General features: G+C 42.5%; 1 protein-coding gene across 8 annotated transcripts in view; it reads left to right on the plus strand.

The window, feature by feature from the left end:
- mbnl2 (muscleblind-like splicing regulator 2) overlaps positions 1–14,887 on the plus strand; it is a 57,189-nt gene that overhangs the window by 30,788 nt on the left and 11,514 nt on the right. For 5 of the 8 annotated variants that reach the window (XM_062414875.1, XM_062414880.1, XM_062414879.1 and 2 more), the window contains exons 3-6: positions 7,343–7,513; positions 8,555–8,758; positions 10,912–11,172; positions 14,492–14,545. In XM_062414875.1, coding sequence (XP_062270859.1) covers positions 7,343–7,513; positions 8,555–8,758; positions 10,912–11,172; positions 14,492–14,545 — 690 coding nt within the window. The remainder of the gene's footprint in view (positions 1–7,342; positions 7,514–8,554; positions 8,759–10,911; positions 11,173–14,491; positions 14,546–14,887) is intronic. The other 3 variants (XM_062414876.1, XM_062414877.1, XM_062414878.1) reach the window with 3 other exon arrangements.

Raw genomic sequence — 14,887 nt, forward strand, 5'->3', positions numbered from 1 at the left:
ATAGGCAGCCGCTCTCTGTCTCCAGCAGGCCACCGAGGATAGAGCGCCCATTGAGGGCAAAATGCAAATGATACAGTGGTGAACAGAGGGGCCCACAACTGAAGCGCTATTCTGCCGAAGGGGTGGAAGACTGGCCCTCTGTGTCTGTGCCACCCACAGACACACAACAGTCATCACTCTGACCATTCAGGCCAGGCTGATGAAGGAGGTGGGGAGGGAAGGGGCGGAGGGGGGGGGGGAGGGGGGGTTCTGCCAGTGATGAAGATGGCAGAGGATGTTAATGCCAGTTATACATGAACCATTCGGGCCAGTGTTCCTTGTGAATGTGTCATATTCTGAGGGGAGTAATTATGTTTCTCAGGCTGCAGGCAGGGTGGTAGTTTCATAATGACTCTTGACTGTAGTTGCAGTAGTGATTATCATAGGAATGCAGCAGGGAAAATGCTCTTGATTTTACCTTCTGTACGATTTTTCTTGCGTTAAGGGAAATAACAGCTGCGGGGGGGCAAGTATAGTAAATTAAACACTCACAGGGCACAGCTGACTCATGGGAGATATTCCTTGCCCATCTGTATCTGTTTAATATTATGACCATATTAATTCTTAAAATGTGGTCTGTTGACAGTGGAAAGACATCCAGACATCCAAAGCTGACATTGGAAGGGTTATTAAAGGTGAACAGAACAACAACAAGGAAGTGAGTCACTGGCAGTTAAAGATGGATGTTGTCTGTTGTCTCTTTAGTCTTTTTCTTCTGTGTATCTGTGGGCCATAGTTGAGAGTGTTGCAATGTGATAATTATGTAGTACCCTCCTCAACACCCCTGCCACTGTGTTTGGGTGAATAGGGTTGTTTTTTTGTGTGTTCCCATGCCAGTGTGTTGACTGTGGTAAATGTTTACTTAGTTTTTTGTTTTTTATTCTTGTCTCTGACTCCCTCTGTCCTTTCACTTAAGGTTTGTCAGCTGAACATAGTGTGCTTGTGTCTGATTTGGAGCGGGCTCAGTGGAATGCTGAGAAAAAAAACAACTTTCCTTCTTTTCTGTGCCAGGCATGATAAGAAAAAATCAGTTAAGGGCTGCAGCAAATTAATATTTTAATTCAAGGTTAATCTGTGTTTTTTAAATTAATATATTCATTGTTTTGTTATTAAATAGACTACCCTTCTTTCTTTTTTCTTTTTTTTGTTCTGACCAACAGCCAAAAATGCAAAAATATAAAAATCAGAACAAAAAACCAGCAAATCTTCCCATTTGAGAGGCTACAACTTGCAAATATTTGGTATTTGACTGATTATTAATCCCTTATATATGAAAATAATAACAAGGATACACTATTAAAACTACAAGGCTGCAAAGATTTAGTGCATGTAAACTCTTCATTGCCTGAAACTTTTCTTTTTCTCCCAGAGTGGAAGTAATTAATGGACCCTAATTACAAGAATTAAAACAATAGAAGGAGCCTCAGTGGGAGAAATGAGTGTAATACTAATCTGTTTATGAAATTAGCTGCCTTTATCCTCGTCCCCCCCTGGATCAACCCTAATGTGGAGCACATTTTTATTGACATTACTACAGCATGGAAACTTGGCAAACAATAAGCAGTGTCTTGTTGGCGATGGCTGTGGGGATTTGAAGAATCTGCCAGCACTAAAGTCTCATTTTATCATCTCATGGACAGAGGATCTATTTCAGGTGAAGACAACCGATGGTTTATCTTTGATCTCTCCGTCATTGTCGTTTGTTTTTCTCGCTGCGACGCAAGGAGGTAATTATCCAATCTGAATCAAAGCAGTTATTAGTGTATCCCAAAGCATGGATCATAGCATTTCATACACACACAAGGGCAACGGTGCAGCCTACAATGAGAGGTTGCCATGTGAGCGACCCTGCTGAAAGGTATAATTTCACCGTGTAGCTATGGCTACACACCGGCGGCTGGCGCGTGAATCACAGAGGTGCCTTGGTGCTTTCAAAGATCCTTTTCATAGACGGCTGCTTGGAGGCAATGCCCTGCGATGAATGGATTTCTGCTCCGCTCCGTGTGGGTGGCTTAGACAGAAGGCACAGTGCGCTCACTCAGTGTGTGTGTGTGTGTGTGTGTGTCAGTGTGTGTGTGTGTCTTTCTGTGTGGGTGTTTGTGTGTTTTCGTGTGTCTACCACCCCCTCAAAAAAAAAGAAGAAAAAAAAGAAAAGATAAGGGTCTAAACCAGATGATGGCGCAGCATTGTGATGCCAGTAGTGCTGCGGCTGCTTTTGAGCACCGTCATCGTCATCGTCTGCAGACCACCTCACTGTTGATCCATAACTCTATGAGCCATGAGCTCTTTTTATATGTGATGCAGTGCTCCCTTCCGACAACGCTTACCTCATCTTATGTGCTTTGAATCCCCAAGTGTGGCAGGGAAGTAGTGTCTCCAACTGCAGCCTCCTGTTGATGATCATTAGCATTAACTGCACACTCCAGATGTACTGTAGTTGCTATGTATAGCCTATATCACTATTACTATTCAGTTCTTGCAGTTGGCCTCACCATGTTTTATTAAAGTGAGAATTATTTATTACTACTGCCACAAAGCAGATGTTAGATATTCACCCTAATCAGACAGACGTGATGTGGGTGAAAGCTTTTTAACTGCTGTGCACAGTACCAATAAATTAACACCTCCCTGAGTTTAATGAATGCATCATTATACGTGTGCGCATGGGTTTACGTTCTTATCAATGTTGTTACTCGATGACAGCTGTGGATGCCTGGATGTCTTCTCCAGGATGAGATTATCCCAGAATTCAGCCCTGGACTACCTGACCTCATATCTGGAGTCTGAATGCAGCTAAAACAAGCTGATCCCCTCCTCTCCTTTTGTGTGCAACCGAGTGTTTTAACACCCCCAAAAGGATATCAGCCTTCTCGATATCATTTAACCATATTTATAGAAAATCCATGTCCTCTTCACTATTAGGCACTGAGACTCCTGGGAGTCTGAGATAGTAAAAGACGCCGTAAGTAACAATGCATGTGAAAAATGAGTCATTTTTACATGTCACATCAACATTAGCGCATTGTCTTTATTTATTTCAGTGAGACTACTGTGTTGGCCAATCAAATCCGTCCAGGTAGAACAGTAAAGTGAAGGGCATATTCCTACTCTTTACCTGGCAATAATCCAGATGGAGGCTAAAATGATTGTTGCCATGATTAAGTGGTTTTAGGAAACAGGATTGGAGTGCTGTGGTGTCTAAAACTCTTCTCATGTGTACCTGTAGCAACCATTGACTGATTAACCCCTTCATTTCCACTGTAGTGTATCACCTCTACTGTGTTATAAATAGATGATAAATCAGACTTTCTAAGTTAACATCAGACAATTAAATATGACACTGCAACAAACATTACCACTGTAGTAGTAGGACATACTTCCCCTCCTTCACCAGTCCACATACTCTGTCTATGAGGTTTAGTGGTAATTAAATTACTGCACATAATGAACTTGAATATGACTGAATGCTGCATTGAATTATTTCACTGTTTTAAAGTAGTGTCGGAATTTCCATTTCCGTGACGGCTTTAGTGAAGATGCTTCATTTTCATCTGCTTCTTCAACCTCCGAGCGAGACAAAAAGGAGGACCGAAGGCAAATCACACCTAATTTATGCAAAGACCGGGCACAATGTCGAGATAAATTATGAGTACATCAGTGAGAAAAAGGCTCTCAAACAAAGTTTGACAGGATGAAAGGAGAAGGTTTTATGAGTCCAAGGCCTGCACTTAGTGTGACAGCCCTTGTGCGTTATAAAACACTCTCCCAAGTAGTTTCTCTACCATTTACCTCATCACTTTAAACAGGCAGTAATGATGAGCAATTGCAAAAAGCGTGTGTCACTAACAGGGCATAGATGAACTGAATTTGGAGGAAAAATGGAGGTAATGGCTTCACTTTAAGTTCACATAATGGACAAAAGTGAGCGGCAAGGGTCCGCAGTGTGAGTTTGCGTGCGTCGCAGTGCGCGTGCGTCTTTATTTGTGTCCGTCTGTGATCTCCGCGGGGTGCGATCGTGATGCTGCGCTTCCCTGCAGACTCAGTTTCGGGATACCGTCCAGAGCTCAGCTTCAGCACCAGCTCCCTTTCTCTCTCTCTCACACACACACACACACACACACACACAGAGTCACACACACACACACACGCACACACACACACGCACACACAGTCACACCCGCCCACGCAGTTTCTCTTGCACACATACACACACACGCACTGTTACACCTGCCTACACAGTCTCTCTCCTGTGGATTGCAGATACACAGGACACATATACACACACACACACACACACACACACACACACACACACACACACACACACACACACACACCTTTGCATGTGTCTGTGTCAGTGCATAAGGCTCCAATTAGTTTCGACACCTCTGAAATTTTTGGTTGTGGGGTTCAGCGCTAACATTATCCCTCTGGTCTGGACACACAAACACAGAACGGTGTTTTGTGCATGGATCTACATGCATGCATGATTGTGTCCGGTGAGCGTGGGCAGACGCTTGTTGTTGTGGAGCGTGTGATTTAGTATGCATATGTGTGGGCAGGTGCGATTTCGTGCACGTGAACCATAAAGAAGGGGAGGTATCAGTGGCTCGCTGCAGCTTGAACACCAGGGTGTTGAGGTCAGTCCCCCGTCTGACTCGTGACTCTCATCATTACAGAGCTGCTTCGGGGTCTCTGTGAATGTCAAACCTGCTATCTGACACCTGCCCTGCCAGCATATGCATTAAACAAGGGTACGCACAGAAAAACAGCCTAATTCATATTCTTATATTCATCTCCTTCTTGTTAATGTCAAAAACAAAAAAATGGCAAAGAAGCCTACGATGTCTACAGACTTCATTTCCTTTGTGGCAGCTTCAAATCAGTTGAAATAAAGGCAATTGTAACAATACCAGTGGAGTGTTTGATGTTCTGTGGGGTGTCTTTAATATATGTCAGGAAGAAAAGAATAGCCAGCTTTTTATTAGTTTTTCCTTTGATGAGACTTGAAGATTATTGGTTGTTTACACTATGAGCTGGGCTTATACCTTGAGCCGTGCTTTATTAAAAGTTCTCTGTTTGCCTGCCCACCCTAAAATAGTTAAAAAACAAAACACTCGATGCGGCCGTATAGAATTTAACAGGTTGAGTAGCGACTTTAGCTCCCTGTAGTGTTGAGTGACACACTGGGCTTTTAAGCCTTTGTGTTAACAGAAATAATCCATATTATGCTTTTATTCATTTGCATCATCACCCCTGGGATGTGTTCCAGTTATGTACTTTACTTATAATAGTAAGAACAAGAATAATGTAACATTTTATTGATTTTTTTTTTGTGTCTCACTTTAATCCTTAAAGTGAGACAACCCTTAATAGCAATATTGTGACAATATCTTGACTTTTTTTTGTGTGCTTCCAAAACACATTTACACACATTAATTGTGGCTCTTTAATTTGTTTACAGCATAAGAAGATAGGGAAAGACTATTTATATGCTTTACAGAATATAAAGACACAGAAAAGCATTAGAACAACATTTAAAAAGTAATATTAAAAATAGAATTAAGTCAAATAAAAAACAAAAATTGAAGACAAGGGATATAGTTGCAGTGGTAACAGATTGCTCTCACAGCAGATACAGTGTATTGATTTGTCATGGCAAAAAAAAAAAAAGGTGCAGTTAATACCATTAATGATGGAGACTTCCAGTTAACCATACCAGTCAGGCAGCATGCACAGTACCAGGACCCTGAGACACACAATCGTTATTAATGTCATTAATTACGCAGTGCCTCTCCTGCTATCATAGGGAAAACATCAGAACACATTTAAGATCGTCAGGAGACTCATTAGCGTAGATGCAGCATGCCAGTTACAAATGCATCTTCACTAATAAAAAATAAAGAATATGGATACATTATCAATATGTCCTCCAGTCTCACTCTTCTGTTTCATGGCCCGTTTCTCAAATCACCACTCGGCCTGCCTCTCGTGGCCTGTCAAATATGCTACAGGTCATTGCACCCACCAGACGGTTACACAAGATATATACATAGCTCTGTCTGGTGACTTGTCGTTCGGTTGTTGAAATGGGTGTTTTGAGTTTCAGCGCTCGAGTAATTAAAGTCATCCTGTTGCCGGGTGGACACGAGGCAGAGCTGTCATATTTCCTGAAGAGAGGAAACGAGTGAAATCATTGCGTAGTGATGCTAATCAGGCCAATGTGTTGTGGCTCTTATGTGTCACAGAGTGAAGGCGTGTTTGTACAAGGCAGCAGACCGTCTCATACTAGACTGATTCTAATTCTGCTTCACTTTATCTGCCCCTCCAAGCCATGTCATGTCATACCCACTCCTCTTCTGTCTTCTTGGCCTTTCCCTGTTATCTCCTCTTTTCCCTCTCCGCTAAATCACATCTCTTCTCTCTGCTTACATATTTTCCTACACTCCTCCTCCTCACCTGTTACTTTCCATCTTCCCCGACCATTCCTCTCCGGTCTCTTTTTTACCCGCCGCTGTGTTCTCTACCCTTCAGTTTGTCACTCCCTCCTGACCTCGCTCCTGTCTTCCACCCACTCGCCTGGCAATAAGTGCCGCGATGAGGATCCATATTGGATTATTGCGTTTGCCATTAGCCTCCGGGTTGACAGTGTAATTGCCTTTATCCACGAGGGTCTCTGTAAGCCTGACCCTGCCGACCCTGCAACCCTGCAACCATTTGCATTTCCGCAGAGGATTCTGGATGACCTGTCCGTCAGAAAGCTACAGAGATTTAGTGTTGATGGCGAGATGGCAAACTGCTGCTAGAATCAGATGAGCCCTAGCTTTTGCCTACCAGTGCCTTCCTCATTTCCATGTCTGCACTGAATACCGGCTTGTCAGTGTGCTAAGGGTAAGCAGGACGAGAGTTAAGAGGCTTGCAAGTCAGAAACTGGTGATCATCTTTCATAATAATGTTTCTACTCAGCCGAGAGCTACCTGCTACACCCACTGGATAAGCAGCACAAATGGTCTTCAGCGCACAGCTCTCATAATTTTATGTTTCTCACCCTCTGTCTATGAATATGTATGCTGCCTTAAGCACTTGATACCAAGTCTGCGTCATAATCAATGCCCACATATCTGTCACGTCCTCAGGCACACACATGCAACCTGTTTACAGTTAGGTTGATTTGCTTTTGAGCTCCTTCTGTTGATCAGAGACGTCCAGTTCTCCAGAAAAGACTATTAATGACCCCTGTTTGTCTCTCTCCTTCTCTCCCAACTCTCTCTCTCTCCCACATCGACTTTGATTCGCCTCTCAGGGCCGTTGCACGCGAGAGAACTGCAAATACCTCCACCCGCCCGCTCACCTGAAGACCCAGCTGGAGATCAACGGGAGAAATAACCTGATCCAGCAGAAGACGGCAGCCGCCATGTTGGCCCAACAGATGCAGTTTATGATCCCCGGCACCACCTGTGGCATGCAACCTGTGGTCAGTGCCCGACTTGCCGCTGTGGGATTTGACTCGCTTTGCCGAGCATGACTCACTATGAAAATAACAATGAATTGTGTTGTTGTGCTGCACAGAAAAGCAGTTTTTGTTCTGTTAAAAGACCTTTACAAATGACTTCAGCCATGCTAGTGAAGTCGGCATCTTGCATGTCAAATCTCATGTTTACATATCATTGGTTTACTTAGAAAGTTGACTAAAGTTACCATCCTTGCTAAGATCATTTCTCTTAGTGTCATAGTCTTGGCACCAGCTTTAACTGACAAGCAGGGCATGATTCACTGAGAAAATATCCGTTACAGTACACTGATATAGTCGTCTGTGGGATACTTTTCTGTTATTTGTCCTGTTCTCAGGGTAGAAATATTGCAGATTTGTTCTCTAAATTGTTGTTGATGCCCTTGAGCGATGCACACATCTCCCTCTCTCTCCCAGAGTCGCTCAGCAGTCAGCGGTACAGTACGGCCGCACTGGGCAGCTGCCAGGTGCGAACGTGTTTAACTGTATCAATGTAAAGCTGGGCGTAGCTGAAAAAGAACATGCACACTCAGCAAGTCTTGGCGATATATATATATATATCTTTAGAGAGAGAGAGAGAGAGAGAGAGAGAGAGAGAGGTTGAAAAAAACCCTCCTCTCTTGTGTCTACCCTCACTTACCTCTTCCCCCACTTTTTCTCTCAATCCTTGCTGCTCCCTCTACCTGTCACTGCCTCTCCCCCTTCTTTATCACCAACCACTCTGCACAGCTGTGCCCTTTGTTCATTTGTCTCTTGTGTCTCTTTCCTCTTAACTTCCTTCCCTCTTTTCTGTCTCTATGCCCTCTTTCTGCCTTTCGCCCTCCACATCCATCTGTCCCTCCTTACATCCATCATTTCTTTCTTTTTTTGTCACCCAGATTTTAAAAAAAAAAAGTAAACTGAAACTAGCAAAGAAAAGCAGAGAGAATATTTTAAAGAGAAGCCATGACAACATTAGAGTAGGGGTTCAATAAGTGTTTTGTGTTTTTTTCTCTTCATCTATAGCAGACGTTTCCAGTCAGCCAGGGCCTGGGTTCCAGTGCAGGTTTGAGTTACACACCCTACCTGACACCGATGTCCCACAGCATGGGACTGGTGCCCACAGACATCCTGCCCAGCACCCCAGTCATCGTCCCCGGCAGCCCGCCCGTCTCCATGACCGGCGGCTCCTCCTCCAACCAGAAACTGCTGCGTACCGACAAGCTGGAGGTGACACAACCGATCACAGATCTTGCTCTCTCTCTTTCCTTCTCTCTCTCTCTCAAACAAGACGAGCATGACAGCTAATCATAGCTAATGTTCTCTTTTGGGTCGCAAAGTATAATTATGGCACCATCTTACTGTGATTATGGGTGTGAAAGAGATGCAATAGATATGTTGAGCTAATGAGTATCATTTATAGCTGCAGTGCATTTACAGGACGACCACGTGGTTATTATGGTTTTGATACGATACAGAAACGTGTGTGTTGTCTGTTTTCTACATACTGTACTATGAATACAGGGAAAAAACTAAATATAATACTACGAGCTCCCTGGTTACCACAGGAGTTGGCATGGCAACCAATAAGATAAATAGATAGATAGATAACCTTTGAATTGACTTTATGAATGCAACTACTTAAATTGCCTTTGAGCACCTGAAAGGATAAGCATGTTTCTGTTTCATGAGTTAATGACTTGAATAAATACATTTTAAAGCGGCCTTCCAGTAAACCCAAATAAACAAATCAGTCTTTTAATAGCAGTAGTAGGTGTAAAGCCCTGTCTGGATACCCAAGTTCATTTTTAACTGGAGGCTGAAAGTTACATGTGACTCTCTTTTCATTTTTCATTTAAACAAGAGTATCAGGCCCTGATAGTTTCATACTTCTCTGCATTATCCTTGAGCGTAAGTTAGGGAACATCTGTTACTGTTATTACTGACTGAATTAATTCAGGCTTGTATCAGAAACATGATGTAGGAAGAAAAGAAAAGAGATATTGTGACATTACAGTGATTTAAATTGGAATGTGCTCAACATAAAGTGGTTTGCTAGACAGCCACAGTTAGCTTTGGATAATAAAAACAACTTCAGCTGTCTCCATCTGCCCCCTGGCAAACAACTCTGAATGAGAATAGCTTGGTAATTGTGAAAGAGTACATAACAGGCTTTTTTTCCACTACATTTATAAAGATAAACAATAATCTCCCTAAGACCTGGAGGTGATGCGTAGGTGTGTGCCTGTATGTGTTTTTCTCCGGGAGTGCTATCACTTAGCAACTGAATGAAGTTAGCTCTAATGAAACAGTATCCCTCTGAGACACGTATGCACTCCCACACAACGCCAGCATGTGTGCGCGCACGTGTGTATGTATGCGTGCACGCACCAGTGCTTTTGCATAATTGTATGTGCATGCTTGAATGTTATATGTGAAGTGTGTGTGGGCATGTATGTATGTGTGTGTGTGTGTGTCTCAGTCCCAGAGTGCAAGTCAAAAGCTGATCCCCCTGTGATTACACCCAGGCCTCTTAACAGTTGAACACTGGCTGGTTCAGTGATTCTACAATCATTTGGGTTTGGCACACGTTGCAGTTTTGTTAGAAGGTGTCGAAGCCTTTTTCACAAGTCCAGAACTAATTTGTGGTCTTTTTCTTTTTAAACGGCGATTGCAAGCGAGTTTTATGCACAGACACCTTATCACACACATCTGGTGCTTTTTGTCCTGAAAAGATTTACAGCAGAGTAAAGTCGAGCCTTCAAACGTACCTCCTCCTATTCTATGGATTAAAATAAGAAAAGCAGTGCTTTCATGTGTTTGTATTGATTTTTCTCTTCTGCTGCCTTCTGCTATTAATATCATGTAGTTTGTTTTTGACCTGATATTCTGGAGGTTTCTTCACATGTTTTGTCCTCTATTGTAAATAAAGATTGGGACCAAATTAAAGACTTACGGTAATTCCCAGGAGATCAGCCAATGTATCAACAGATAGATAACACACCCAATCCCCATACAGTATTTCACTGTTTGCTATGTTTTAGTCATGAACCAAATCAATTCAACAGCAGCTACATAAATGAATCCCAAATGTGCAATGTGTATTATGCTGTTTCTTGTGATAAGAGGGATTCTGGCTAATATTGTATCCTGGGATGTACTGTAACTTAAATCAAGTACTCACAAATGAATTCATCTTTCTGTGTTTGTATTTCTTTGTTTCCTCTTCTTTCATCCATACTCATCTGTTGTCATCTGCATCTGTCAACATCTGCGTGTGTCTTGGTGTGTGTGTGTGTGTGTGTGTGTGTGTGTGTGTGTGTGTGTGTGTCTGTGTGTGTGTGTGTGTGTTTGTGACCTCCACCTGACTGTCCTGCTCCCAGGTGTGCCGCGAGTTCCAGCGTGGCAACTGCGCTCGTGGCGAGACCGAGTGCCGCTTTGCTCACCCGAGCGACAGCCCCATGATCGACACCAGTGACAACACAGTCACCGTCTGCATGGACTACATCAAGAGCCGCTGCTCCCGCGAGAAGTGCAAGTACTTCCACCCACCGGCCCACCTGCAGGCCAAGATTAAGGCCGCCCAACACCAGGCCAATCAGACAGCTGTGGCTGCGCAAGCCGCTGCCACAGCTGCAGCCATGGTGAGAGCACAGCACTACAGCCTACCTACTGTACCTCATGCTTACACAGTGGTAGAGCAGGAGACGAGCACATATTATTATAGTTGTCCTTGTAGTAACCATACACATCTCACAAAGTTTCTTCCTATTAACAGCACGTAAAGAAGCAAAAGCTTATACGGTCTGGATGGGACAATAAAGCTATTTTATAACGCCTATATAGAGTATACCTTCAATCTTCCAATAAGAGCTTAGCCTTTTATTATAATAGCCAGGCAGGGTTTTATAGGGCACCAGATACACATGATTCACATCCTTGATAGCATTTATATTAGAACAGGGGCTCTGCCCAGATACTGCCCCCTGATTTTTTACAAAGCACAGGTTATTTATATTTTAGTGATACACTGTTATCACAATCCCTGTAAGTTCCTGTTTGTCTGTTAGAAAAATCTCTGATTAATACACGTAGGCTGAGCAAACACACATGACATTATTACAACACATCTTGGCTTACACAATAAGTAAACACATGTTGTTGACGATGACACCCACAGTAACATGAAATGTGGAGCACTGCTTTATTACTGTATCAAACATACCCAACTCTGCTGGTTGATTCTAGTAGATTCCAGTATACAGTTCACTAACAATAGTCATCCCAAAGTGAGGCCGTTGTATACAATAAACAGGGTTTAGTGAGAGCTAAATGCATCAGTATAATGCCGCAAGAACAATCTGTTATTATCTCACCGCAGTCTGCTTTTATTTTTCAATGCCCTTGGTTCATACAGAGACAATGTGCTGGCTCACCCCCCATCCCACTACACCCTGCTCTCAATGATAAGTGCGGCTCTCTGCAGATCAGTGCAAATTGAATCAAGGATGGATGAGAGCGTAGCATCATGGGTAGTGGTGGTGGTGGGGGGTTTACCCTCCTCTGCCTTTAGCTGGAAAAATCCCCCCAACAGGCTGAGGAAGAGGCAGACAGACAGGAAGGTAGACAGACAGATGGAAGTGCAGGCAGATAGACAGTGAGAAGGGTCTGGCAGTGTGTCTTGGCTGCGCCCCGCCTTCCAATAGGCTCTGCGTGGCTTCGTTTGAATGGTCCTCTTGGCTGCTGCACTCGCACACCTTGTACTGCGCCAGTGTGCTGACTGACTTTTTCCCTCCATGGCATGGGCATGCTTAACGCGTTGCACATACCTCTCTCATTGGCTGGCTCCATCGCTGCTTGCTCTCCTTGTCCTTCCTCCATAAATCCACAGCGTGGATGCAAAGGTGGCCGTGCATGCAGGTTAGTTTCGTCTGTGCACATGATAGCAGTTGCATCAAAGCAGGAAAACCACAAGGAATTGAAACATTCATAAATAAAAGAGAGCCTGAGACCCCCAAGGCACAATAACCTGATGTTGACCCCCTCAGCACTATTTTCTTAAAGGTATACCGAGTACCTTAGCTCAACTAAGCGTCTTTGAGCACCGCGTCTTTGAGCACCGCATAAAGCGCTATATAAGTTTGATTTATTATTATTATTATTATTATTATTAACTACATGATGCATCCTCAAACAATCAGATTTATTTTATCTTCCTAGTGCACTTTTCTCACAGTCCTATGTTTCATACTTGTCCTGTGTTCCTCATTAAGTCCCAGTTTATCAACTTTATGACCCATTTCCTAATCTGCCATCAGCAGTTACAAGCTGCGCGAGAGGTGAGGAGGGTTAACCTTAGGACAATGAGTTGTTTAGTCAGCACCTTTAATCCAATTTAGTTTTAGCCCCTAGCCTAAGCTGAGGTACTTTTATTGAAGCAGAGACCCATAAAACCTGTATTGCTGCACTGCTGCAAATAGGTAATATCATTATCCATAATTCACTTTTTTAAAATCTAAAGCAAATAGGCTAAAATGTACTGTAGATAAGGTTACATGTTAACAGATACAGCTGCAGAAAGACGATCCTGTTATTGAGATTATGTTGTTTTATTGTGCCACATTATGTGTTGCTTGCCATGCTGTGATCTTCTTCCTCATTGCCAGTGGAATGCAGTCATCTTTGCTTTTCATGTCACTTTAATAGACCATCTTCCATTTGAACTAACAGCAATGTTTAAGTCTGTTAACACTATGGTGCATCAGCAATGCATTGCTGCTCTTTAAAAAAAAAGGACACTCCTATCTACTGATTGAAATATCCACATACATGAAGCAAGAGGCTTGTGCATGGACCCCTTTAGTGCTGTGCTCATCACATTCGTATCTTTTTTTTTTTCTTCCTCTCAGCAGTGACATCAAATGTAAGGAAGTTTTATGAAAGTGATAAATAGAATTACTTTACTTCACATACTACTATTAGATATATTAAAAAGTGTGATTTAATTCGCTCCTAGGTTTTAAGATTTGTTTCTAGGAGGGATGTAAGAATAAACAGAGCTCCACATTCTGTGATTGAACTATAACTTTGTCTCACATTGTGTCACCTCCCCGAGTTCATAGATCACACTAACAAGTCACATGCCCCCATGAGGCAATATTACTTTGAAGATTTTTCCCTTATTCCAAACACTAGATGTGAGTCCACATCACAACAAAAAAGGAAAAAAAATGATGTGATCATTAAAATTATTTTTGTTAGGATCGTTAGGTCCCGCCACGAGGATGTTAGTTAAAGTCCGCCCGCACAAGTGCGTCCAGTTCTTGCTGCCAGTTAGGGGCTTCGACAAGAGCTCACTCACATCCCAGTCTGTCTTGAATTTAAGACTTTTCTTAGGCCTTTTTTTCCCCTCCAAACAGTCCCAAAACCAGCTCACACCTTCTCTTTTTAAGAGGAGCGCTGTAATTATTGTGTGTGTAGGACTGTAGCATCCTACTTACTGTAGAAAACATCTGTTCAGATCACATTTATAATTCGAATCAGTTGTGTTTACTCTACTGCATTTTTGTTCTTGCGTAGATGTTCAAAGATTGACTTGTTCAGAAATTATTCACGTTACTACTAAATGCTTTTCCAGTAGTATTGAAGTACATCATAGAATCTTGCTTTTTTTTTAACCAAAGTTAAATGTAGATGCTTTTTTTTTGGCTTTTGTACTAATTCAAAAAGTAGCAATGTTTCTTTAAAGTAAACAAAACAATTTTTGTTTATGTGCATGCCTATTGTTTTGTATGTGGTATACTTGCATTCAGATTATTTTTGTTTTTGTTTTTTTCCTTCTCACCTATCCACAATGCAATGCTGTCCCCCATGACGCACCTCTGCTTGCTGTTACCTGTATGTTAATACGCTTGAATCCCATTGGCCCACTGCCATCATGTGCTCGCTGCCTGCTAATTAAAGACTCAGTCGACTGCCAAAGCAATGAAGCGACCCCTCGAGGCAACTGTAGACCTGGTACTTTGACCTTTCACCTTTTGCTTTGCATGTAGCTTCTTTAATTGTACTGTAGCCACTCACAAAATTTAAGTTGGCTCTTTTGTTTTTGTGAAACCCTGTAAGACACTTTAAAAGTATAAATATTTCATTTATGATCACCAGTGGCAATTCTAGTTTGTACTGTACATTTATGAAATGAGCAACTTCAACGTAATGTTAAAATAATTCCAGTTATCACGCTATTTTCTTAATGTTTTGTTGATGATTGCCTTGCTATGGTGTAGTTTCTCATTGTCCTTGTGATAGTTACAGCAAGTTTCCATTTTTGCCATGTTGTGCTGTGCATAGTCAAATAACAGA

The sequence above is a fragment of the Scomber scombrus genome, chromosome 24, assembly GCF_963691925.1.
Source record: "Scomber scombrus chromosome 24, fScoSco1.1, whole genome shotgun sequence".
In the NCBI taxonomy this organism is placed as follows: domain Eukaryota; kingdom Metazoa; phylum Chordata; class Actinopteri; order Scombriformes; family Scombridae; genus Scomber; species Scomber scombrus.